Source organism: Salmo salar, chromosome ssa09 (assembly GCF_905237065.1).
Source record: "Salmo salar chromosome ssa09, Ssal_v3.1, whole genome shotgun sequence".
NCBI classification, from domain to species: domain Eukaryota; kingdom Metazoa; phylum Chordata; class Actinopteri; order Salmoniformes; family Salmonidae; genus Salmo; species Salmo salar.
Window position 1 is genome coordinate 21,144,296 of NC_059450.1, and position 27,293 is coordinate 21,171,588.

At 46.6% G+C, this 27,293-nt stretch overlaps 1 protein-coding gene across 6 annotated transcripts in view; it reads right to left on the minus strand.

The window, feature by feature from the left end:
* esrrb (estrogen-related receptor beta) overlaps positions 1–27,293 on the minus strand; it is a 67,770-nt gene that overhangs the window by 15,972 nt on the left and 24,505 nt on the right. For all 6 annotated transcript variants that reach the window (XM_014210889.2, XM_014210885.2, XM_014210884.1 and 3 more), the window contains 3 exons: positions 20,625–20,741; positions 11,001–11,111; positions 7,965–8,126 (listed from right to left, as the gene is read on the minus strand). In XM_014210889.2, the coding sequence (XP_014066364.1) occupies positions 7,965–8,126; positions 11,001–11,111; positions 20,625–20,741 (390 nt within the window). The remainder of the gene's footprint in view (positions 1–7,964; positions 8,127–11,000; positions 11,112–20,624; positions 20,742–27,293) is intronic.

Consider the following 27,293-nt stretch of genomic DNA (forward strand, 5'->3'; position numbering starts at 1 on the left):
GAGTCATAACACAGGAATAAATCTGTTTTCCTTGACAGATCATTTCCCTCAGCTTGTCCTGATCTGCTCCCTTACATTTGGCCTGACTTATCTATATTGAATTTGCATACTCAAACAATATCCCTGTCAAAACAGCCCTGTTACAGTCTCATTTCTCTGTCCTCAAAGCTCTCATCTGTTAATCCTATAGAGACAAACACATGTAGAAATATCTTTTGGTTTATCTTATGATTCTTAGCTTGTTATTGTGGATACAACTGTAAAGAGCCAGTTGAGGGGGAGACAAAATCCCCATCCGACATATCTCCAACATATCTCCGGCAGACCAGGCAGGCCACCGCCGGCTGCCTCTGGGTCCACCACTCGTCAGAATAATCAGGGTGGCATTTCATCTGCCAGAGCAGAGGACGGCCCAAAATTAAACGCTGAAGATTTCTGTTGAGCGGGAGTTCATATTCTATTAATTTATTATTGTTTCCCTCTCCCAGAGGCCCATTAGTACGGGTCATAAAAAGAGATGTAATTACGAGGCATGGTGGCCCCCTCCAGCTGCAGCCCCCTCGTATTTCACCCTCAATCAAACTACTGAACAGACAGACAGAGAGAGAGAGACAGAGAGCGAGAGAGGCATGGAGAGAGATGGGGATTGAGGGAGACCGATGAAAGGAAAGAGACAGAGGGAGGGAGGGATGGATGGGGAACCAAAGAGTGAGAGACAGAGGGATGGAGGGAAAGGAAGAGAGAGAAAGATAGAGCGTGGAAGAGAGAGATGGAGAGGAATAGAGAGAGAGAGAGTAATTCTCGCTGGACAGGGGCTGATCTATCATGGCTAGCTATCAGAAGGACAAACAAGCCCTGAAGACTTTTGCCCAACGGCAATCTCACCTCAGCCAAGTCTAGTGCTCTCCGGGCTCCAGTTTGAGCAATACTAGCCCTAAAAATCACAGAGGTCCAGCTAGCTCATCAAAGCTTTTATTTCAGAAACAGTGTTTTAGAACGTCCCCAAATCTACTACTTTTATTTCAGTGACAGATACATTCTTATTTAAATAATCTCAAAATGTTTATTACAAGAAGCTGTGCTGTTAATGATATGTCCTGATCAGTTATACATTGGTCTTAAGGTTGATAAAACTACATTTATTTGATACCAAACGGACTGGAGCAGAAGCAAAGCCGTGTGGTCATTTTGATTCTAATGTGTGTGCAAGCCTGTGTGTGTATGTGTGTATCTATGTGAGTATTTACGTCTGTGTGTGCGGCCATGTTAGTGGCCATGTGTGTTTGTGCGTGTTTGTGCGCCAGTGTGTATTGGCGTGCTTGTGTGTGTGTGTGTGTGTGTGTGTGTGTGTGTGTGTGTGTGTGTGTGTGTGTGTGTGTGTGTGTGTGTGTGTGTGTGTGTGTGTGTGTGTGTGTGTGTGTGTGTGTGTGTGTGTGTGTGTGTGTGTGTGTGTGTGTAAGCTGCAGCTGCCGGCCATGATTCTTCCTGAATTTACATGACAGCGCCAGGGGGACCCAATCAATAGCTGCTTGGTAATAAATTGCTGTGCTTGACATAAATAATTTACCCTGAACCTCGGCCACACGTTCAACACACAGCTCAAGTCAGCCCGCTGCAAGCCTTCACTGGATACATATTGCCCCACACATCACACAAACTACCCTGTCATATATGATGTTACAAATACAATTCAGTACATCTTGAATTTCAGCAGTGGAAATCGGTTTAAAAAGTCACATATAGCTAGCTGGATGATAGACAATGAATTAATTCAATTCTGTTTTGCAGGTTAAAACTATGACTAAACGGTTCAGTGCTCTCACTTTTCTGAAGCGCCAGCTATCTCTACTTTTAAGATGATAACCAGACCATTATCCCATTGTAAGTAGCTGGGAATGGGTGATTTGACCAGCGGCCTGTGAACGTTATGAGGTTGTATAACGTTGAATACAGTAATCCCCTTGTCTTAATCTGCACCCCCTGACCCCCTGACCCCGGCTCGGGAGTATTTAGCCGTCCCAAGGGTCCCACAGCCCTCGTTTGGCGTTATATATCTCTGTTTAGCCCAAAGACCAGGAGGATTCTGACTTTATTCATTCACATAATTACACATAATTTATCTCTGCTGCCAACCAGCAACACGGCTTAATGAGGGACGGACAGCTAGAGCCTAGCTGACAATGTCTAAAGGCACATCATCAGCTCTCTGAAGGACTTCCTCACTGCAGATTACTAATATTATTTATACCCTGCTGACGTTAACCATGTATATCAAAATATAAAATGCATTTGATGCTCGGTTTGCTGGTAACTACTCATTTAAACTGATGACATTTTGTAGCATGGTAACAAAACAAAGGAATCCCCCTTCTCTGTTCCTGGTAGATGTCCCTTTCCTACCTTTAAACACCCCTGCCTGCCTCCCTGCCTCTCTCCCTGCCTGCCTGCCTGCCTCTCTCCCTGCCTGCCTGCCTGCCTCTCTCCCTGCCTGCCTGCCTCTCTCCCTGCATCTCTCCCTGCTTCTCTCCCTGCCTGCCTCCTTGCCTCTCTCCCTGCCTATCTCCCTGCCTGCCTCACTCCCTGCTTCTCTCCCTGCCTTCCTCCCAGCCTGCCTCCCTGCCTCTCTCCCTCCCTGCCTCCCTGCCTCTCTCCCTGCCTGCCTGCCTCTCTCCCTGCCAGCCTCCCTGTTTCTCTCCCTGCCTGCCTCCCTGCCTCTCTCCCTGCCTATCTCCCTGCCTGCCTCACTCCCTGCTTCTCTCCCTGCCTTCCTCCCAGCCTGCCTCCCTGCCTCTCTCCCTGCCTCTCTCCTTGCCTGCCTCCCTGTATCTCTCCCTGCCTCTCTCCCTGCCTGCCTCCCTGCTTCACCCCCTGCTTCTCTCCCTGCCTCCCTGCCTCTTTCCTTCCTCTCTCCTTCCTCTCTCCCTGTCTCCCTCCCTGCCTCTCTACTTCTTCTCTCCTTCCTCTCTCCTTCCTCTCTCCCTGTCTCCTTCCCTGCCTGGACTTATCTGATACACCCCCATCTCAATCTCCCAGCCCCCACTGCATGGTGCTCCCTCACCTGCCTGTCTGCCTGGGTTCAGGCCTCAGCATCCACCTGATTGCTCAATCTATCTTTATCTGGTGTGTTGAAGTCTACGTCAGAGAGTAAATTGAATATACTAAGAGCTGTCTGTTGGTGTCTGTATTTAATAAAGTACACTGATGAGGTGCTGATGTATTGCCCGGCAGTATTCACACTCTATTACAAGAAGATTACGCAGCTTGAGTAGGATCAGCCTGGCAACACAGTAAGTAGATTTCACAATTTAATGGCAAAGCAACACAAAAAAACCCAGAGGGGGCTGTGGGGTAGGAGGGGTGTGGGGGAGGAGGGGGGGTGGGAGTGTGTAGGGAGCACACACATACCAGAGGCATGATATCTCCTAAACATCACTGCCTTGTTCACCGCTAACAACTAAACATAAGCTACATGACCAATGGCGTCTGTATACTGAGCTAACAGGCTGGAATTGAATCAAGTAGATTTGATTGATAATCCCCAAAGACCATTAATAAATAAGAACAAGAACCAGGCCAATTCATTAGGCTGTTTGGGTGTAACTGCAAAGCAAAAATCTACAACTGCATTTGATAAAAGACAATTGCCATTCTGGGTTTTGTCTTAGACTGAACAATTTTGAAAAATATCGTTATTCCAGGAAATGTCTTACAAAATGTATAATATTAGGATATGGAGGGTGTTCTACATTCCTATTGAAACATGCACAAAGACAATGAACCCAACCAGGTTTAGGTCTGTGGACTAGACACAAACTGCAAGAGGAGACCATCCAGCACTCAGTGAACCCACAGAATCACGCCACAGAATTCCCATCGGAAAACATTCCAACCCTGGAAACAGCAGATGACAAACATCTGCCTCTAACAATGAAACCCTCCTGCACAAGTGGCATGCATGGCAGATTCCACATGGTTCACACTGTTCCTGGATTAGGGGCTGGGGGTAGTTTTGGAGGGGTTGGGGGGGGGGGTTCAGCAGTGCCCCCCCTCCCCGCGACCATCACCACTCTAAAGGAGGAAAACATGTTAAGGAGACACAGAGGTCATAGCCATGTGGAGACTAGGCTGTGTTTAGACAGGCAGCCCAATTCTTATAATTTTGTCACTGATCAGATCAGCTCTGAAAAAAATCTGACGTGAAAAGATCTGATGTGATTGGTCCAAAAAAACAATTAGTGGGAAAAAAAGAGAATTGGGCTGCCTAAGTTCCTCCTAAACCACTTGGACACAGAGAAATGCAGCTTGGGGGAGGGGGGGGGGGGGTCACCTTAGAAGCAAGTCATCACTCATTGTTCCCAAACACTGGCCTTAATGACCGTGATCCAGCCCCAGCCCCCGTCAGCCCAGCGCCATATTAGCCTCCTCCCTCCCTCTGCTGCTGCTGGCTCTATCTGGAGCAGAGACGCTGGCATCCACAGCCTCATAATGATCACTAATTAATCAGTAACAGATTTAAAGTAAAGGCTGTCATTAGAGGACCAGGTCATCAGAGCTGATAACAGCAAACTGGGCCAGGCATCTGCAACACCAACTTGCTTCCTGATAGGTCACGCAGTCTACTGACAGTACACTATTGACTATTGACTAACAATTATTAAGTCTATCTACGCATTGTGTTAGTCAAATCCTGTGGTTGAGATCCTCAGTGTGGCTACAGTATAACTGTACAATTCTACTGTAGTATGTTAATTGAAGTGTATTTCTAGACCATACATTAGAGAGATAACACACCAAATTGATATGGGATCTTGTGAGAGAATGATACTGTTCACGGAAGCTAATAGTACCGCTTTGCTGTTCCTCAATCACCCTCCAATTAGACTAGGTTAGCTCTACTCCACGGCCAATTACAGCACTTTTAAAACACTTTTTCAAATGTTAGCCGAGAAAAGGGGCAATGAAAAATCAATTGGGAGAACTTAAGTGCCAATCTTCTTGACATGTAAATGGTTACCTTTGGACTTTGGTCATTGCCCATCTGTCAATGTCCTAATCAATGTGGCCCACTTCATAATGAACTGTTAATCTTTTTAATTCCATTGCCAAAGGCCAAAAAATCTATCAAAATGCAATCAGCCGTTTTCTCCCTCTCTTTTCCACCCAGAGAGAGTGGATGGGGAGAAAAATATGGTTCTCTGTGCTCTGTGTCTGTGCTAGACTGCCCTGGGGTGCCATTGGTGCATGGAGTATTAGAGCATGGAGTCTCAGTCAGCCAGTGAACCATCTCTGATCAGGTTCAGCCATGTACAACTCAATTATGCAGCCATTTCATGGCTGGTGTAGAGGGAGTGACCTAATACAGAGCTCACCAAGGGGAGAACAGGGGAGCTTAGAGTTACACTTTCAGTCTCCCTTTTCATTCTAATTTGCCGACTTTATGGCGTATTTTGGTGTAGTCAAACAATCATAAAGGTTGTAAATTATATCATAGTAGTGACACTGTGTTTTATTCATGATTTAAAAAAAATGGATTTAGACTCTGTAATTGAAATGTGTGACCCCTGAATGCAATAAGTTGTTGTTGTTGTTGACTCCAGTAGTCAGGTAAATATAAACAATCGGTAAGCGATAAAAGTGCGTGTGAGTGCGTGTGTGTGTGTGCATGTGTGTGTGTGCGTGTGTACACAGGCAGATCAGAATAATCTACTTAGGTTTAATCATCTCGCTGCAGCTTGTGCAGTACTCCAGTAGTACTATGAAAAGCCAAGCATTTCCACACATTTAGAAATGTCAGACAGTCTGCCTTCCAGCTGGGTTTTGGGTTAAACAATCATTATGGAGTCATTCAGAATGATGGGCTTGTTGTCAGACCAGGCATGGCAAATCCAATTAAGATTAGTCAACTATCCACTGTACAATGCAGGCTACGATAATTGTATTAACACAGCACTTAAAAGCTTTGACATACAAAGCACTGTAGTTAGCGCGCCATGTTTACTGTCCTGTACGTCAACACAGGGGGCAAAGGCCCGGACAACCTTACAGTTGACAATAGAGTGTAGCCTACCGCTAATCATGTACTTTTACAGTTATTCAATCATTTGAAGAGAATTCTAGAATATTCTCTGTATAATACTACGCCCCTGCAGATTGCCAGAGGTGAACAGTAGTGTTTCTCTGTATATTCTAGCCAGAGGTAGTGTACCTGGCTGGCTTGTTTGGGCCAGGTAGATGGAAGGGACTGTGTTATTGGGTCAGGGTAATCCAGTCCTGGGTAAGCTCCTTGGCTAAACTCTCCCCCTGCTGACAATGCACTGCTGACAATGGGCTGTACCGAACAGTTTGGATGAGAAAGGCCTAATCTCCTTAATAGATCTGTAGCTGACTACTACACCTCTCCTCTTCTGATAAATACTGGAACACCTGTCTGTCCAGGTACAGTCCAGTTCTCACTCCTACATGTCCTGCACGCAAGGTGAGAACCAGGAGAGGCCCAGCTTAAACTACAGCAGGGCATCTGCAGCTGCTGTCAGCTCAGACACACGTCTGTTATGCTGATGAGAAGACGAGGGCACAGAGAGGCTGCATAACAGAGGCTGCATAACAGAGGCTACACTGAGGGACACAGTCATTTAGTGTGTTACCTCTCAACGCCTAGCATGCTATAATGTTCTGGAGTTATGAGGGTCAACCTCAAGATCAGACAGAATTTGCTCCGGTTGCAAAAAGAGTCACTAAGCAATGTGTTGACTGTCAGAATCAGGAGAAAACTCTAGAAGGGAGCAGAATCTCTGCTGACATAGAATGTGGCATCCTTAATTCAACAGCATCTCAAAACCTAACACCTCGTCTATCACACTGGAGTAGAGAAACATGATTATGCTTATCAATAATTACATTGAAGTGTGTGTGTGTGTGTGTGTGTGTGTGTGTGTGTGTGTGTGTGTGTGTGTGTGTGTGTGTGTGTGTGTGTGTGTGTGTGTGTGTGTGTGTGAGATCAGTCTTGTTTCAGAGGGAGGGTCCTGTGCTCTGCTCTAAATCTCCCATGTGGTCATGGTATATATTGACACCAGGGCTGCAGCCCCTCCCCTATCAGAGTAGGGATTTTAGCTGGACTCTATAGATTTGATTCTTTTAAAACGGTCTCCATTTTGGCCCTATCTCCATGCTAGCTTCTGACATTAATTATCTGCATTTGTATGCGTATTTGTGAGACTGTGCATGCATACGTGTGTGTGTGTGTGTGTGTGTGTGTGTGTGTGTGTGTGCATGTGTGTGTGTGAACTGACCAGGACTAATCGTGACATCAGATTGTACCAGTCAAAATTAATGGCTGGTCCTGTATCTAAACTGCTATCATGTGTTGGTTTTAAAACTACACAGTATGTTATATGTGATCATGAGGTAATGGTGTTATGCACTGAATGTACACCTGCTCTTTTCATGACCCAGTCTGACCAGGTGAATCCAGGTGAAAGCTATGATCCCTTATTGATGTCACCTGTTAAATCCACTTCAATCAGTGTAGATGAAGGGGAGGAGACAGGTTAAAGAAATCCTTGAGACAACTGAGACATGGATTGTGTATGTGTGCCATTCAGGGTGAATGGGCAAGACAAAAGATTGAAGTGCATTTGAACAGGGTATGGTAGTGTCAAGAACTGCAATGCTGCTGGGTTTTTCACGCTCAACAGTTTCCCGTGAATCTAGAATGGTCCACCACCCAAAGGAAACCCAGCCATCTTGACACAACTGTGGGAAGCATTGGAGTCAACGTGGGCCAGCATCCCTGTGGAACGCTTTCGACGTCTTGTAAAGTCTATGCCCCGACGAAATGAGTCTGTTCTGAATGCAAAAGGGGGTGCAACTCAATATTAGGAAGGCGCCCTTAATGTTTTGTACACTCAGTGTATATCGTTCTATGGTGTTCAGTTAGTGCAGTGGCTGTAGATGGGTGGGCGTACCTGGGATATGCTTGGCCCAGCCAATGATGACCACCAGCTCCCGGTCAGCCAGGTCACACAGCGTGGTCAGGGCCTTGATGTCACTCTCAGGCATGGTGGGGTCAGGCATGGCGTAGATCTTCTCTGGCTCGGCCACCAGAAGGTGGGACACTATCTTTGTGACTGAGGAGGAAGCAGAGGTGGTCAAAACAACAGTCAAAGGTCACATTACTGTGATGCACAAACAGGTACTGTACTCTTAGATACACACAGTACTTACATGGAAGAACACACAAGTACAATTATGACGTATTCTACATTCAACATTATGTGAGATGGTGTTACTGGGACTCCTATCTCTAAGAACCCAGTCACTGTTTAATATCGGTCATCCGCTCTGAGACCTGTCATAACTCAGCTGTGTCCAGAACAATGCCTGTCTGGCCTATATTCTCTAGTACTGCTCTCCCATGGAAATACACCTATACAGACAACAGAGAGTCTGGTCTAAATAAAATGAATGCTTTAACTGAATGTGGACTGGGAGACGGCTGTGGGGAGGGGTTGGGCTGTGGGGAGGGGTTGGGCTGTGGGGAGGGGTTGGGCAGTGGGGAGGGGAGGGGTTGGGCTGTGGGGAGGGGTTAGGCTGTGGGGAGGGGTTGGGCTGTGAGGAGGGGTTGGGCTGTGGGGAGGGGTTGGGCTGTGGGGAGGGGTTGGGCAGTGGGGAGGGGTTGGGCTGTGGGGAGGGGTAGGACTGTGGGGAGGGGAGGGGTTGGGCTGTGGGGAGGGGTTAGGCTGTGGGGAGGGGTTGGGCTGTGAGGAGGGGTTGGGCTGTGGGGAGGGGTTGGGCTGTGGGGAGGGGTTGGGCAGTGGGGAGGGGTTGGGCTGTGGGGAGGGGTAGGACTGTGGGGAGGGGAGGGGTTGGGCTGTGGGGAGGGGTTAGGCTGTGGGGAGGGGGTTGGGCTGTGAGGAGGGGTTGGGCTGTGGGGAGGGGTTGGGCTGTGGGGAGGGGTAGGACTGTGGGGAGGGGAGGGGTTGGGCTGTGGGGAGGGGTTAGGCTGTGGGGAGGGGTTAGGCTGTGGGGAGGGGTTGGGCAGTGGGGAGGGGAGGGGTTGCACTGTGGGGAGGGGTTAGGCTGTGGGGAGGGGTTGGGCTGTGGGGAGGGGTTGGGCTGTTTGGAGGGGTTGGGCTGTGGGGAGGGGTTAGGCTGTGGGGAGGGGTTGGGCTGTGGGGAGGGGTTGGGCTGTAGGGAGGGGTTGGGCTGTGGGGAGGGGTTAGGCTGTGGGGAGGGGTAGGGCTGTGGGGAGGGGGTAGGGCTGTGGGGAGGGGTTAGGCTGTGGGGAGGGGTTGGGCTTTGGGGAGGGGTTGGGCTGTGGGGAGGGGTTAGGCTGTGGGAGGGGAGGGGTTAGGCTGTGGGGAGGGGTTGGGCTGTGGGGAGGGGTTGGGCTGTGGGGAGGGGTTGGGCTGTGGGGAGGGGTTGGGCTGTGGGGAGGGGTTAGGCTGTGGGGAGGGGTAGGGCTGTGGGGAGGGGTAGGGCTGTGGGGAGGGGTTAGGCTGTGGGGAGGGGTTAGGCTGTGGGGAGGGGTTGGGCAGGGGTTGGGCTGTGGGGAGGGGTTGGGCTGTGGGGAGGGGAGGGGTTGGGCTGTGGGGAGGGGTTAGGCTGTGGGGAGGGGTTAGGCTGTGAGGAGGGGTTGGGCTGTGGGGAGGGGTTGGGCTGTGGGGAGGGGTTAGGCTGTGGGGAGGGGTTGGGCAGTGGGGAGGGGGAGGGGTTGCGCTGTGGGGAGGGGGAGGGGTTGCGCTGTGGGGAGGGGTTAGGCTGTGGGGAGGGGTTGGGCTGTGGGGAGGGGTTGGGCTGTGGGGAGGGGTTGGGCTGTGGGGAGGGGTTGGGCTGTGGGGAGGGGTTGGGCTGTTTGGAGGGGTAGGGCTGTGGGGAGGGGGTTGGGCTTTGGGGAGGGGTTGGGCTGTGGGGAGGGGTTAGGCTGTGGGGAGGGGTAGGTCAGTGGGGAGGGGTTAGGCTGTGGGGAGGGGTTGGGCTGTGGGGAGGGGTTAGGCTGTGGGGAGGGGTTGGGCTGTGGGGAGGGGTTAGGCTGTAGGGAGGGGTTGGGCTGTGGGGAGGGGAGGGGCTGTGGGGAGGGGTTGGGCTGTGGGGAGTGTTAGGCTGTGGGGAGGGGTAGGGGCTGTCGGGAGGGGTTGGGCTGTGGGGAGGGGTTGGGCTGTGGGGAGGGGAGGGGTTGGGCTGTGGGGAGGGGTTAGGCTGTGAGGAAGGGTTGGGCTGTGAGGAGGGGAGGGGCAGTGGGGAGGGGTTGGGCTGTGGGGAGGGGTTAGGCTGTGGGGAGGGGTTGGGCTGTGGGGAGGGTTTGGGCAGTGGGGAGGGGAGGGGTTGCGCTGTGGGGAGGGGTTAGGCTGTGGGGAGGGGTTGGGCTGTGGGGAGGGGTTGGGCTGTGGGGAGGGGTTAGGCTGTTTGGAGGGGTTGGGCTGTGGGGAGGGGTTAGGCTGTGGGGAGGGGTTAGGCTGTGGGGAGGGGTTGGGCTGTGGGGAGGGGTTGGGCTGTGGGGAGGGGTTGGGCTGTTTTGGAAGGGTTAGGCTGTGGGGAGGGGTTGGGTGGTGGGGAGGGGTTGGGCTGTGGGGAGGGGTTGGGCTGTGGGGAGGGGAGGGGTTGGGCTGTGGGGAGGGGTTAGGCTGTGGGGAGGGGTTGGGTGGTGGGGAGGGGTTGGGCTGTGGGGAGGGGAGGGGTTGGGCTGTGGGGAGCGGAGGGGTTGGGCTGTGGGGAGGGGTTAGGCTGTGGGGAGGGGTTAGGCTGTGAGGAGGGGTTGGGCTGTGAGGAGGGGAGGGGCAGTGGGGAGGGGTTGGGCTGTGGGGAGGGGTTGGGCTGTGAGGAGGGATTAGGCTGTGAGGAGGGGTTGGGCAGTGGGGAGGGGTTGGGCTGTGGGGAGGGATTAGGCTGTGGGGAGGGGTAGGTCAGTGGGGAGGGATTAGGCTGTGGGGAGGGGTAGGTCAGTGGGGAGGGATTAGGCTGTGGGGAGGGGTAGGTCAGTGGGTTGACAAGGCTGTACTCACGAGGTTTTTTGGCAGGAGGGGGGAGGGTGAGGCCCAGGTATGCTGTGCTCTCTGCATCCATCCTCCTCTTGTACTTCTGTCTTCCCCCTCGCACACGGTCCAGACGCACACCTGACACATGACAAGGAGCAAGGAGACCTTTGAGTAGGAAATACAATTTCACCATTCTGACAAATAAAATGAATCAATCAATTCTTCAACATAGAATGTTTATAATGAAAACACAACAATTATGAAACCATTTAATGCAGGGTAAAGTAGTCCCACAATTAGTAAATTGTTATTGGTATAGAGTAACACTATACTAACAAACATTCAAGTCTAATTCCCCCTCACACACTCAGATACCCTCTTCTCAGATTGTTTGACATGATCAGTATCAAAAGTATTCCTCTTGTTATATGAGGAAGCATGAAAAGTAGAAACTTGACCAAGCTGAGGTGTGAGTGTCTGTCCAGAGGAAGGGCTCTGTTCTGTTGTCTGCATGGTCAGAGTACGGTACAGGGAGTGTCAGAGAGACTGCCGGCTGGTGCTGCGTTCCCATATGTGGTCCATGCCTGGCTGGTCTACGGTGACACTGCCGAGCCTGAAGGAGCTCTAAACATATGAATATTTAACGCAGGGTCAATGATCTCACAGACTGGCCCTCTAATTATTTGGTTTTTTTGTGTGGGGCAGACGGAATACTAATGAGCAACCAGGCGGGTACCTGTGAGCTCAGCTGTCAACAGCCTCTGCATCTAGCCATGTAGCAACTGTAGGAGGAGTGAATCCAAGGTATGGAGTCGAGTCACATGACTTGATGTGGCGACTTGAGAACCGACTTGATAGAAAATAAAATAACTTGAGACTTGATTTGGACTTGGTGCCTCAAGACTCGGGACTTGACTTTGACTTGAGATGGGTGACTTAAATATCTGTCCAGGTTTTGTAACGTTTTGTTACTCATTTTGTGGCACAGTGTCTTCATTGCCATGATCCAGAGGCAGTATTGCATTTGCAAACAAACGCTAGTGAAACGCACACTCAGCCCTCTGATTGGACCAGCAAACTGTCAGTCAACACAGGTTGGGTGAGCTAGTGCAGTAAGAAGGCTTTGGGGCGTTACGAGTGTGTAACTGAATGAGATATAAAATGTTATACATATTCTAATTGGCTACATATAACCTACCATTTGTATTTTATATATTTGTTTTATAAAAAATATATATATATATTTCACCTTTATTTAACCAGGTAGGCTAGTACAACTGTGACCTGGCCAAGATAAGGCAAAGCAGTGCGACACAAACAACAACACAGAGTTACACATGGAATAAACAAGCGTACAGTCAATAACACAATAGAAAAAAATAAAGTCTATATACAGTGTGTGCAAATGGCGTGAGGAGGTAAGGCAATAAATAGGCCATAGTAGCGAAGTAATTACAATTTAGCAAATTAACACTGGAATGATAGATGAGCAGATGGTGATGTGCAAGTAGAAATATTGGTGTGCAAAAGAGCAGAAAAGTAAATAAAAACAATATGGGGATGAGATAGGTAGATTGGGTGGGCTATATTTCTACCTTTGCTTATTCGATCTGGTCACTAACATAGGCCTACGGCAGAGCACCACATTTTTGTTTAGAAAACATCTAATCTTTGTTTAAGAACCCAAAAGTTTTAGTCTTGACTGTTGACCACTGACCATTGGGGAGCAGCGGCAGGCGCACATATCCACATTAGTGGTCTGAAAGCTCTTCTTTCATTTTCAAAAACACAGTAGCCTACCTATGTTAATATGATCTTTTTCAAAACAATAGGCTACCTTGGGATTTCATTGATCATTTCCATAGTGTTGAAGAATATGAACCGTCTACTTTGCAAGCTCACCAGCAATGGGGCATCAAGCAACAATTTGTGACTGGACTCAACTTAACTTGCTCTTAGAATGCACGATTTCGATCCATTCTGTATTTGCGGCTCGACTTGAGACTTGGACCTTGTGACTTGAGACTTGGACCTTGTGACTTGAGACTTGCTTGTGACTTGAATAATAGTGACTTGGTCCCACCTCTGGAGTGAATCCACAACCCCATACATACACTGTCTGGCTGTGTACAGGAACAGTGCTATAGACACCCTGTGTTATTACACAGACAGATAGATAGAGGGTAGCTTTCCAATAAAACCTCCTTATTTCACCCCTCTTTCACGGGACAGGAGCGAGGCCTTATCACTCCCTGCCACTCATAGGGGACCAGGTCCTGCACTGATAGTGTAAATGTCACCAACCTCATCATAACATCAGTTATTATCTCATTATTTGATAAGAATGTTTCCATTTGCATTGTCCTTTCTATTCTATTACTTTTCCACATAGTTAAAATATTTCATCTGTAGTGTTCCATTTATTTGATACAGCGCGGTGTATGATGATTTTATTTAATAGTATGCGAAACATTTATGTATATTGTGCATCACCCTATGCGGCCCCACAGGAACACTGTCCTTCACACAGCTGAGTGTGCCTGATATATCTTAACCCTGTATAGCAAATACCTATCCATTTATTCATTATGTATAACCTAAACCCTCTAAACAAATGGATGCTAAACTAGATTTGAGAGCACCTCCGATCAGAGGTAGTATCCAGTATGTATGGCCTAGCTGGTGGAGGAGAAGGAGGAGGAGAGGGAGGGGGAGGGGTTAATTTGTCAGCGCACCAAGTCTCCTCTGCTAAAATCACTTGCAGGGAGAGCACTTGCTTGATGATTTCATCACTTTATAACTGTAAAGATGGTGTCAGAGCTGGGCATTGTGTGGCCACTGCAAATGAGGCTAATACAATTTCCCCTCACTCTGTACTCTCGTGGAGGATGGGTTTGGATGTCCCTATGTTCGCTGATTAGAGGTCGATACAGGGAACAGACAGTGGGGGTGTTTGTGGAGAAAAAAAGGAGATGACGTAGTATGTAAAGAATAGCCTTCATTCCATAGAAAGGGCTGAAACAATGGATTATGAAAACAGTCATTTTCAATTTCACCCCATCCACTGACAGAGCTGTACCCCCTTCTCCCCAAGCTAGACTACACATGGGTGGCTACAGCAAACAGTATTATCTTGTAGGAGTAAAATAAGGAGATTTTATTCTACTTATATAAATTATTTGATTCCCTAGAAACACAAATATGATTAGGATTGTCTTTCAATTTCCTGACTGACAACCCACTAACCTAATTACCCACAATTCCCAGCAGAGACCCATCATTCGCAGCAAATCACTACTTCCTCATTTCGCAATTTGCATCCTTCACATGTAGCATGTAAAGAAAGTGTCAAGACATATTTGACCAGTAAATCTATTCAGGGACGAGGCCTTGAGTATGAACTCATGACAAAACGGACTCCGATATCACCAAGTCAGTGCTTGCTAGGTTTAAGTGCTTAGGAGCGTTCCGATTCAGTTTCTGCTGGTGGTACTATAGGAGTGGAACATTCCTAACGCTGATAACTGTGATGTCACCACATTCTACGGTTTCTCTGGGCTCTCTTGAGGAGCTCAGATACAGCCAGGTGGTATGGATGTACCCCATGAGCTGTCCCGTGGTGTTGGGCTGGGCTGGCTAGCTGGCTGGGCTGGCTGGCTGGCTGGCTGGGCTGGCTGGGCTGGCTGGGCTGGGCTGGGCTGGCTGGGCTGTTAGTCATGTGGCTGTGTATGTCAGCCAGCATAAAGCCACAGTGACGAGGAGTCCGAGGTACATGGGTGCCTCTTTTAATTAGAACAGTCCCGGCCATAATTAACAGATGCTGACAGGAATTAAAGCTTGGCACTAACCTGTCTCATTTTACAGTCAAACAGGGCCATACAGGGAGGAAGGGAGGACGGGTGGAGACAGTGAGATGAAGAGCAAGGGCGTGTGAGAGAGAGAGAAAGAAGTAGAGCAGTTCATTCCATGTGTCTGACTCCTCTTGGAGAAACTCCCATAGACCGTTGCCAAGCCCACTTCGGTGAGCCATGGACCAAGCTTTGGATTGTTTGTTTGTGGCCAGTGTGTCTGTATTGTATGAGTATGTGTGAATGTGAATGTGTCTGTGTGAATGTGTCTGTGTGAATGTGAATGTGTCTGTGTGAATGTGTCTGTGTGAATGTGAATGTGTCTGTGTGAATGTGTCTGTGTGAATGTGAATGTGTGTGAATGTGTCTGTGTGATTGTGAATGTGTCTGTGTGAATGTGTCTGTGTGACTGTGAATGTGAAAGTGTGAATGTGTCTGTGTGAATGTGAATGTGTCTGTGTGAATGTGTCTGTGTGACTGGGAATGTGAATGTGTGTGAATGTGTCTGTGTGATTGTGAATGTGTCTGTGTGAATGTGTCTGTGTGACTGTGAATGTGAATGTGTGAATATGTCTGTGTGAATGTGAATGTGTCTGTGTGAATGTGTCTGTGTGACTGCGAATGTGAATGTGTGTGAATGTGTGACTGAGAATGTGAATGTGTCTGTGTGAATGTGTCTGTGTGACTGGGAATGTGAATGTGTCTGTGTGAATGTGTCTGTGGGACTGGGAATGTGAATGTGAATGTGTCTGTGTGACTGGGAATGGGAATGTGTCTGTGTGAATGTGTCTGTGTGACTGGGAATGTGAATGTGTCTGTGTGAATGTGTCCGTGTGACTGGGAATGTGAATGTGTATGAATGTGTCTGTGTGACTGGGAATGTGAATGTGTCTGTGTGAATGTGTCTGTGTGACTAGGAATGTGAATGTGTCTGTGTGAATGTGTCTGTGGGACTGGGAATGTGAATGTGAATGTGTCTGTGTGAATGTGTCTGTGTGACTGGGAATGTGTCTGTGTGAATGTGTCTGTGTGACTGGGAATGTGAATGTGTGTGTGTGAATGTGTCTGTGTGACTGTGAATGTGAATGTGTGTGTGTGAATGTGTCTGTGTGACTGTGAATGTGAATGTGTGTGTGTGAATGTGTCTGTGTGACTGTGAATGTGAATGTGTCTGTGTGAATGTGTCTGTGTGACTGGGAATGTGAATGTGTCTGTGTGAATGTGTCTGTGGGACTGGGAATGTGAATGTGTGTGAATGTGTCTGTGTGACTGGGAATGTGAATGTGTGTGTGTGAATGTGTCTGTGTGACTGTGAATGTGTGTGTAAAAAGGGGTGAGTCCTGCCTCATCACCAGACACCACTGTGTTTTACGGCCGGCACCATCACCCGGTGGGTGTGTAAAGAGAGGGCGGTAGTGTGCAGTGAGCTCGGATGTCAGCTCTTCAAAGCAGGATGCAGGGTAGAGGGCTTCTGGCCAAGGCGGTTGGCATTTGCACACGGATTAGCGGCGGGCTAGGGGCGGGGGCTGGGGCCAGCTGACCCAGGGCTCCTCTTTCTCTCCAAAAACAATAATAATCCCCCTCAGAGCACACTCCTACAAAAGGGCCTGTCTTCACTCACTTTGTGTGGCCGGCCGAGGCAGGGGCCCTTATTTTGAGCCCCTCACCTGTTCTGGGTGTCTCTCCCTGGGGAAAGTGTCAGGATGTCTGGGATGGTTGGCAGTGCAAAGGGGGGCTTAAGCGGACCCTATTTTAGCTGGGAAAATCAGACGGCCACATGGAAAGGCATGGTGAACTGAACTCTGCCTTTCAAGGCAGCCGCCCCGCTAAACCACCGTCAGCACTATTTTAAAGGGCCCCTGTTGCCAGCTTTGCATGCTTGTAACGTGTTGCAGCATTTTTTACCGCGAGTGGTGATGAGCGAGGGCAGCGGAAAAATGGTCACACATTGTCCCCGCATCCCTATCTGCTGATTGGCCCCCCAGTTTGCTGACCCCGAGGCCTACGTACGCTCTCACCACATGCTCCATCCACCTGCCCGTAGTGTGGTGGAGCCACCATACCACCTTGCAGTAACATCATGCTGGCTTCACTCCCCACTCAAGATGCGGGCTCCATTTGAAGGCCAAGTTACACTACGTGGAAAAACATTGGTCTGTTTGAAATCTCATTGCATGTTCATTCTTTGACTAGGTTCTAATGGAACCAAACAATCGATTCCCCATCTCCGCACAGTGGCTGTCAGTGTCTTACTAATGTGTTGGCTTGAATCCACGTGTGGCTCGATATGTCTGGTATTGTGATGTTTATATGTGAGTGTAGTGTGGCGTGTGTGTACAGAATGTTGGCGTGAGGATAACAGGAGTGCTATAACGGGATGTGGTTGTTCTACGGTGTGTCTGTCGTATACTCAGAGTGATATACAGGGAGGTACAACGAGTATCAGCCCCTCCCCTCTCCTTTAAAACACATGTTCATGTCTGTTGTAATGCTCTCACCTGTCAGCCCAGGGAACATAACAGGATCGTAGCCTATTACAGAGAGGTACCAGATTGCATACTGTAGTGTGTGTGGTAGGGCAGAGGGCATCTGCCACTGACTGATGTCAATGTAATCTCTCAATAGTATCTGTTTCTCTCTCTCTCTCTCTCTCTCTCTCTCTCTCTCTCTCTCTCTCTCTCTCTCTCTCTCTCTCTCTCTCTCTCTCTCTCTCTCTCAGCTCTGATCCCCCTCCATTGATCAGAGGAAAAACCTGTAGCCTCTGACATTTGATTCTTCTATTGATCACTTCCTCTTTTATACAGTCGGGGGGAAAGTAGAGCGATTCAATTCAAGTCTCTGGGCAGATCCCCTTTAAGCGGACTGCTGATCTTTGGAGATCACTTCGAATACACTTCCCTTAAGACGTCTACAGAGATAAACTGGAGCCTTTTCCAATGGACCAAATACATGCACTAATTCTTTACCATGTACTCGCTTAATCAGTAGGGAAGGTAAAACCTTGAAATGCCTTGCGTTCCAAAGATATCAAGTAATAACTTTAACATGGGCACTGAGGCCCAGTACATCACTGAGGCCAAGCTTCCTGCCATCCAGGACCTAAATACTAGGCAGTGCCAGAGGAAGGCCCAAAAAAATGTCAAAGTCTTCAGTCACCCTAGTCATAGACTTCTCTCTGTTACCGCACGGCAAACGGTACCAGAGCGCCAAGTCTAGGTCCAAAAAACTCCTTAACAGCTTCTACCCCCAAGCCATAAGACTGCTGAACAGCTAATCCAATGGCCACCCGGACTATTTACATTGACCCCCCCTTTGTTTTTACACTGCTGCTACTCGCTGCTTATTATATATGCATAGTCACTTTACCCCTACTTACGTGTACAAATTACCTCGACTAACCTGTACCCCCGCACATTGACTCTGTACCGGTACCCCCTGTATATAGCCTGGTTATTGTTATGTAATTTTATTGTGTTACTTTTTATTTTATTTTTTATTTTAGTTTATTTAGTAAATATTTTCTTAACTCTGAATGTCTAGAAATTCAGTCGTATCATAGAGAGGTTAGGTGTGTTGTGGTCCATTCAAACGTACTGTAGTTTCGTAGAGCGCCTGACGGTAGGAAACTGCATTGCACCTTTGCTAGAGCTGAGCAGTAAAGTTATAATTAGGTGTTTTTTCCATTGACTGGATGACCTTTCTGCAGTAATGAACTCCAGAGTGGTCGCTTCAGTCACATGAGCGCTGACCATCTCCAGCCTCTGAACATGGCGTTGAGCCGATGTCTTCGTGGAGCTTGGACTAGAGTCTTCTCCTGTCCCCATAACCAGACTCATCGGTGTCACACACGCTTAAATGCATTTCACATCTTTCTGTTCATTTGGGAAATGTATTTACTTGTTTTGATTGTGTTTTAAAAAACAACGCTGCTGGAGGTGGGAGAGAGGAGGGTGATCGGGGGACTGGGTTCCCGCAGGACATCATATAGCCAGACGTAATCTCTACCTCCATTGTAAAAAGTGGCGAAACCCACTCTGTAAAAACGAGGGTCGTTTTCAATCTGTGGATATGCTGAATATACAGTATGCATTAGAACAAGTCTCTCTCTGCATAGTTCAGCTATACACTCTCTTTATACAATCTCTTACTTCCACCTGAAACTGGCCATGCATTTATGGCCATCGTAATGACAAAGCAAAAAGAGGTTTTTAGAAATGTTTGCAAATTGATTGAAAAAAATAAAGCGCTGCAGAAATGTTTTGGTACTCTTGCCTAGATCTGTGCGTCGACACAGTCCTGTCTCACAACTCTACGTAGTCTCTTATTCCTCCAGATCATATATTGGCAAACATTGTTCATCAGATAGTAATGCGACTAGTCTGTCTTTCTGGCATAGTCTCTTTATCTCACTGCATGCAGTGAGGAGATTCTGTTACGAATCAGAGATCTATATAGGCTACTCTGTAGATGGAGACTTGAAATCACTACATCCCTACATCCTAACGGGATAGGATCTACAATATACCTTCCAGTCTCTGGTGAATTAAGGGAGACAGGGTGGGGTAAAAGCTGGGTATACTGCATGTCATGTTGATGGGTAGGGATTAACAAAACAACATGAACAATTATTTACATTTAGTTAACATATTTTAAGGTATGATAATTAGGCTATGGAGTATTTCGTGAAAGTACAAAATAACTTGTTGTGTTTTTCTGCCCCCCTAATAGAGAACATCTCCTCCCGAGTCTTGTCTTCATGTCTATTCTGTAGTGGGAGTGGATGGATGATCACGCTTAGTCAAACATAAGCACCCCTTGAACTATTCTCAGCAGCGCTCCCTCAAAAGCAAGACACAAAAAGTACAGTATGTTTCCTTAAAGAGCTCTTCCCAGCGGGCAGCTAAATAAACATGACACCTCCTCTCCGTTCCCCAGCCACACTGCTCTCATTATTCATGTGTTTTGGCTGTTTGGCGAGACCAACAAGTGAGGAAGGGAGGTGAGTAAAGGAGCAGTAATGCATGGGGTTGGAAGGTAAGGAGGTAGGTAGGGGGCTAGCGGGCTGTGGCCGTGGGCCTCCCCGGAAGGAGCAGCCCAGCCTGGGGTCTCACGGGGCCTGGCAGGGGGGAAGAAACCGAGCCAGAGAAATCCATCGGCAGCATGTTTAATTGTCATTGAATTCCCAGTTGGCGTGACTTTAAAAAACCATCCACAGGAAGAGAGCTGAGATGTTCGGAAAACATTTAGTGGATCAATATGCCGGGGAGAGCTGAGACTGGCCGGAGTGTGTGCTCAGGGACCCAGCAGAAGCCTTTCCAGTCGGAATACTGTTACATTTCTATTACTCAGACAGCAGGATCGACCTATTCAGCATATTTCTGTCCCCAGCTCAGCTGCGCATGATTTACTGCTGTGTTGGTAGGGGGAGGACAGAACAGGCCAGGGGGCTCAGATCAGTTGTCTGGCTATGGCTGCAGGCACAGCAGGATGCAGCCAACATCCCTCACCCTGGTCTGGACTGGCATGGGCCCACTGCTGCTAGATCAGTCGGGAGCTTTGAGGAGACCACATCCTCTGAGGAGTCCTTTTCTGATTTATCCAGTCTTTACATCATTTTTATTTGAATGGTGGCGTTCCATTGAGAATTCTGAGATTATTTTAATAATGTTGACATAATATAAAGAGAGTGATACAAGACAGACAGACAGACAGACAGACAGACAGACAGACAGACAGACAGACAGACAGACAGACAGACAGACAGACAGACAGACACTTTCACAAGAAAAGGAGATCTCCTTACCTTCCTTGAGCATCCCCACTTTGAGACACTTCATAAAGCGGCAGGCTTGACATGACTTGCGTCTCCGTTTTGTGATCTCACACTCGTTTGTGGCGGGACAGCTGTATTCTATGTTGCCTGAAGAGAAGAAGAGATGTGGTTAACCTTAGCCTGACCACACTTTATAAGGCAGTGTATCTTCCTATTGACTCAGAGGCAAAGGAAAAGCAAAAGGTCAAATGTTCTGACCTTTTTTCTCTCCTTTTTGTACATGTAAAAAAAGGGGGCACACATGAAGAATAAACGTAAACATATAAGTATTGATACAATAGACATTTTAGGGCATTGTCATTTACATTTACATTGTACGAGTCACTGTGTAGATTTAAAACCAGTGGAATAGTTACTGTATATCACACAGTATTCTAGAGTCTATAATCAGATTGAGCAGACCAGACATTGGGCATCAGCATTTGTTAATCATCTCCTATGCAACAATCAATTACAGTAGTGTGTCTGAGGTGAGGTGAGCCGGAGGGAGGGAGAGAGGGAGAGAGGGAGAGAGGGAGAGAGGGAGAGAAGGAGACCTCCAGTACTCATCATGGAACCCTTTACAGACACCACCCTGGCCCCCACGTTAAATTGGCCTCATTAATTCTGAGCGTGTCCCCTCCAGGCCCCTGGAGTAGCCAGCCATCCAGCCTGCATGCCCCTTCCCTTCTCTGTGTCCCTCTGCCGCCCACTGCCTCAATAACAGGAAAGAGAGTCGGACACACGCCCCCCCGGCCACTTTACATAATACTCTGGCAGCCCCAAACCTGTTGTTACCGCTGTTGCCATTGTTGACTACACAGTGTACAGACAACAGGCCTTATGCATTATTCAAGTCCAGCAATACAGCGTCTGATTCCGGGACAACACAATGAAAAAGGGTTTCATTGCTACACAATAAAAGAGATGTTTCTGCCTGTACTGTAGCATTAGCAATAGAAAGGAAGGGCAGGATATATGATGGCATTCCCTACTATTTACTGTAGTCAAGGTTTTCAATAAAGGGTTTCAAAATAATAGCTAGCTGCTCAAGGTCCTGAATTAGAATCATTCATTGTCCACCAAGAATGGAACAACAGAGAAGCACATCTTGAGGCACACTGGAGAGACAATACTATTTTATCATTGATGTTTTCTTACTTGTGTATTCTTAAATTATGTTTTTTAATATCTACCGCAAAGCCATGTTATCTATTCAGCTGTTATCTATTCAACGCTGTGTACAGCTCCTTCTACATTTAGAAAGATGAACCTAAATGACTTCAATATAGACTAACATACAGTATTATCCTGTCTAACTGCATACAGACACAGTGGTTCAGCAGCTTTCCTGCCTATAGATAAACAGCCATACCCAGACACATTGGGATTCCATCCCGACACAACCAGCTTCTCTCTCTACTCTCACTCTCATTAAGTGTTTTTTTTAAAGAGAGAGAGAGTAAGAGCTGTATAATATTCCAGTAGCGTTCCCTCTCCAACCCTCCAATCCCCTTTAACAACTTATGCAATTATGTTAACATTATTGGACATATCAAGTGGAGGGTCCCAAGATGTATTAAATAATTAGAAATGTCTCCTTTATATCTGGCTTAGAAATCATCATGCCAATTCCTCTCATCTCTTTGGAATTGGGGTAAATAAAGGTGTGAGGGAAGGGGAGCGATGAGGTATGATAGTCTCTGTTCCTGTTGTCTCTGTTGTCATAGCACAACCAGACCATAATAATAAGCCCATCTATTTCCCATCTGTTCACAGGAGGCAATCAGAGTAGCCGTCTCTGGTATCTATAGGCTGTTACCCTGCTGTGGTTTCTTCTTTATGATACTGTATCAACTGCAATACTTTGGCACCTTTATACACACCTCTTATGCCTTGAGAACCTTAAGTTAAAATTCACTCATCCAATGCATTGTCCTAGAATCTGGGCTGTAGATTTATCATATTAATTAAACAACATGATATTGAACATTATATAATTGGCAGATGTATATGGTATGCTGCCTGCCGGCCTGCCAGACAAACACTGCAGAGCTGACCCTGGCCCTGGCTAACCCACAGGACACTCATGTTGACGGGGGAGACTTCTCCCTCCGCTACACCCCCTCCCCTCCCCTGCTCTTCCCTCCACACCGGGGGCCGGGTGGAACACCTGCACAAGGCACACCTGAAAGCTAACAAACTGAGACCATGCACAAACAACACACACTCATACGCTCTCATTATACACTTAAATTACAGCATGCACAAACAACACACACTCATACGCTCTCATTATACACTTCAATTACAGCATGCACAAACAACACACACTCATACGCTCTCATTATACACTTCAATTACAGCATGCACAAACAACACACACTCATACGCTCTCATTATACACTTCAATTACAGCATGCACAAACAACACACACTCATACGCTCTCATTATACACTTCAATTACAGCATGCACAAACAACAAACACTCATACGCTCTCATTATACACTTCAATTACAGCATGCACAAACAACACACACTCATACGCTCTCATTATACACTTCAATTACAGCATGCACAAACAACACACACTCATACCCTCTCATTATACACTTCAATTACAGCATGTACAAACAACACACACTCATACACTCTCATTATACACTTCAATTACAGCATGCACAAACAACACACACTCATACCCTCTCATTATACACTTCAATTACAGCATGCACAAACAACACACACTCATACGCTCTCATTACACACTTCAATTACAGCATGCACAAACAACACACACTCATACGCTCTCATTACACACTTCAATTACAGCATGCACAAACAACACACACTCATACGCTCTCATTATACACTTCAATTACAGCATGCACAAACAACACACACTCATACGCTCTCATTATACACTTCAGTTACAGCATGCACAAACAACACACACTCATACGCTATCATTATACACTTCAATTACAGCATGCACAAACAACACACACTCATACGCTCTCATTATACACTTCAATTACAGCATGCACAAACAACACACACTCATACGCTCTCATTATACACTTCAATTACAGCATGTACAAACAACACACACTCATACGCTCTCATTATACACTTCAATTACAGCATGCACAAACAACACACACTCATACGCTCTCATTATACACTTCAATTACAGCATGCACAAACAACACACACTCATACGCTCTCATTATACACTTCAGTTACAGCATGCACAAACAACACACACTCATACGCTCTCATTATACACTTCAATTACAGCATGCACAAACAACACACACTCATACGCTCTCATTATACACTTCAATTACAGCATGTACAAACAACACACACTCATACGCTCTCATTATACACTTCAATTACAGCATGCACAAACAACACACACTCATACGCTCTCATTATACACTTCAATTACAGCATGTACAAACAACACACACTCATACGCTCTCATTATACACTTCAATTACAGCATGCACAAACAACACACACTCATACGCTCTCATTATACACTTCAATTACAGCATGCACAAACAACACACACTCATACGCTCTCGATATACACTTCAATTACAGCATGTACAAACAACACACACTCATACGCTCTCATTATACACTTCAATTACAGCATGCACAAACAACACACACTCATACGCTCTCATTATACACTTCAGTTACAGCATGCACAAACAACACACACTCATACGCTCTCATTATACACTTCAGTTACAGCATGTACAGGCCAACTCACATGCTGCATCAAAAAATATATATATATAAAAAATAACGGACTGGTTCACCTATAGTGACATTTATAGCTCAAGGGCTGATCCTCGGTGACAAATGTCTATTCATGTCTATTCATACAATCAGTCAGTCAAGCATTTGAGGGTTTATATATAACCAGAACGCTGCGTTCATATTTGGTTTCAAAGGTTACCGTATGAAACAAATAACATAAAAAATATTTTCTTCTCTCAATTTATTTTATGGCTTTTCAGGACCTGTGCCAGGGCAGTGAGGGGAAAGTCAGGTCCTGTAAGTAAATTACAGTAAAATGGCAGGTATTTCTCATCAAAATCGAAACTGACTTTTACAGGCTTACTGTCAAGGTCTATTACTTCATATAAAAAAGAGGGCCACTGAGTTCAGTTGGTTTTCAAGCAATTTTACACTTGGGTTCAAAACGAGAGAAAAATAAGGTTCAATAAGAGATTTATGTTTTTGATTGGCGGGGCACGCGAGGTGCGGGACGGGACTATGATTAGGGAGCTATAAGAGCTGGAGTATTTCCGGGATGGATGCTGATCTAGGTTGACGTTAATTTGGGCCTGGGCTTGACTAATGTATCTATCTCCATGTAAGAGTTCAGGGGGCTTTTCATTGGATGAATATGTGACAGAAGATGGATTTGCCATTCCCTCCTGTCTAAAAGGTAGGGGCATCAGGTCTCTTTTACAGCAGTGGAATGTAAGGAAGTAGAGAGAAGAGAAATGAAGCTAGGAACCCCAGGTCGAAAAACAGACATTTCCGGAAAATATTCCGTGCAGACAAAGTCAACTGTGTGGTCACTATTGTCACAAATTGTTCTCAGATGAAATGCATTGCATTGTGTGCTAAAGATGTCAAGGGAAAAAAGTCCATTAGCTTTAGTGTTATTGCTTAGAAACAATATGATGAATGAGTGTAAAAGACACGTCTTCTGTGTTGTTCTCATTAGGGGATGTCGTCTCACACCCTCCACCCTGGATAGACAGCCTCATTATTTCTTTAATTAATCAGGTCTCATCTACTGAAACCTCTTCTTCATCCAAGGGCTTTATGTCCCCCTGTTTACTGCGCCCTCTTCCTCCTCCAGTCATCCTGTGCGGTTTTTATTATTTCAGAGGCTTTTGGCCCCCTCCTCCTCCCCCTTCCCCAACGTCCCATGGTCCTCCTCTCTGTCCTGTTCTGCCTGGATTGGGACCCCTGTCTGATTATTATGCCATTAAGCCTCTCCTCCTCTGAAAGAGCGCTCGGGTCCCTCTCCAATCTAAAGAAGTCCTCGTTTTTTTTTCTCCCTCCTTTCCCTGAAATTACCCAGCGTGCGACGCGTGCCTGAGTTTCTAATTGGCCCTGCTGTCCCTGGAGACAGCCCCCTCCCTTCCTCCTAATGAAAAGCCTCGGCCTTAATTACACTTTCCAAACGCTGATTGTTATTGACAAAACTCCTGTGGCTCGGACAAACGACGGCAGATTAGCTCCATTACAGGCAGCCCTCCAAGAGGAGAAAGAGAGGGATTTCAAATCGACAATGCAAAGTGAGGGAGGGGAAAAAAGAGAGAACTTTCAATTTTTCTATTCATGTACCTCTCTCTTAATCGTTTGGGCCATTGCTCCACTTAAGACGTCTCTTTCTTCCCAGATTGCTATTTTCTGTTCTATTGTGTGTCACCGTCATTGTTTTGTAGCGAGGGGACAAAAGCACAGTTATGTTACTTGAGAGAAAATGTTCATCTTTTGTCAATAGACAGGATAGCTGATGGCAGCATGGGTAAACAGCAGGATTTGGCCTAATGCTTTTGTTTGCCTGCGAAGGTACATAGACTGTTTAAAGCTGATAGGATTTGGGATGTCCAAAATCAACACCTAGGCCTACTAGACAGCCTGCACTCCATCACCTGGGAGCAATAACGACATTTTAAGGGGGGACATTTTTAAGAAGCTAAGGACCTCAATTGAGATGTACAGACTATTATATTTACAGAACATATTTGAGGCATGTACAATGCCAAAAGTTGTTTTATTTTTTATTTAACCAGGCAAGTCAGTTAAGAATAAATTCTTATTTACAATGACGGCCTCCCGGGGAACAGTGGGTTAACTGCCTTGTTCAGGGGCAGAAGGACAGATCTTTACCTTGTCAGCTCGGGGATTCAATCTAGCAACTAGTTACTGGCCCAACGCTCTAACCACTAGGCTAGCTGCCGCCCGAAGTTATAAATATATAATAAATCAATTTGGCTCCTAAATACAGTGCACTCCAAAAGTATTGGGACAGTGACAATTGTGTTGTTATTTTGGCTCTGTACTCCAGCACTTTGGATTTGAAATTCTACAATGACTGTGAGGTTAAAGTACATACTGACAGCTTTCATTTGAGGGTATTTTAATCCATATCAGGTGAACCATTTAGAAATGACAGCACTTGTTGTACATAGTCCCCCCCATTTTAGGGGAGCAGAAGTATTGGGACAAATTCACTTATATGTGTATTAAAGTATTACAAAGTGAAGTATTTGATTCCATATTCATAGCACGCAATGACTACATCCAGCTTGTGACTCTACACTTTTCTTGGATGCATTTGCTGTTTAGGTTGTGTTTCAGATTATTTTCTGACCAATAGAAATGAATGGCAAATAATTTATTGGGTCATTTTGGAGTCACTTTTATTGTAAAAAATAATGTTTCTTAACACTTCTACATTAATGTGGATGCTACCATGATTAAGGATAATCCTGAATGAATCATCAATAATGACGAGTGAGAAAGTTAGAGGGATAAATATCATATCATACCCCCCCCCCAAAAAAAAAAAAAATAACCCCTTATTTTATTATTATTGTTTGCACTGACTCTT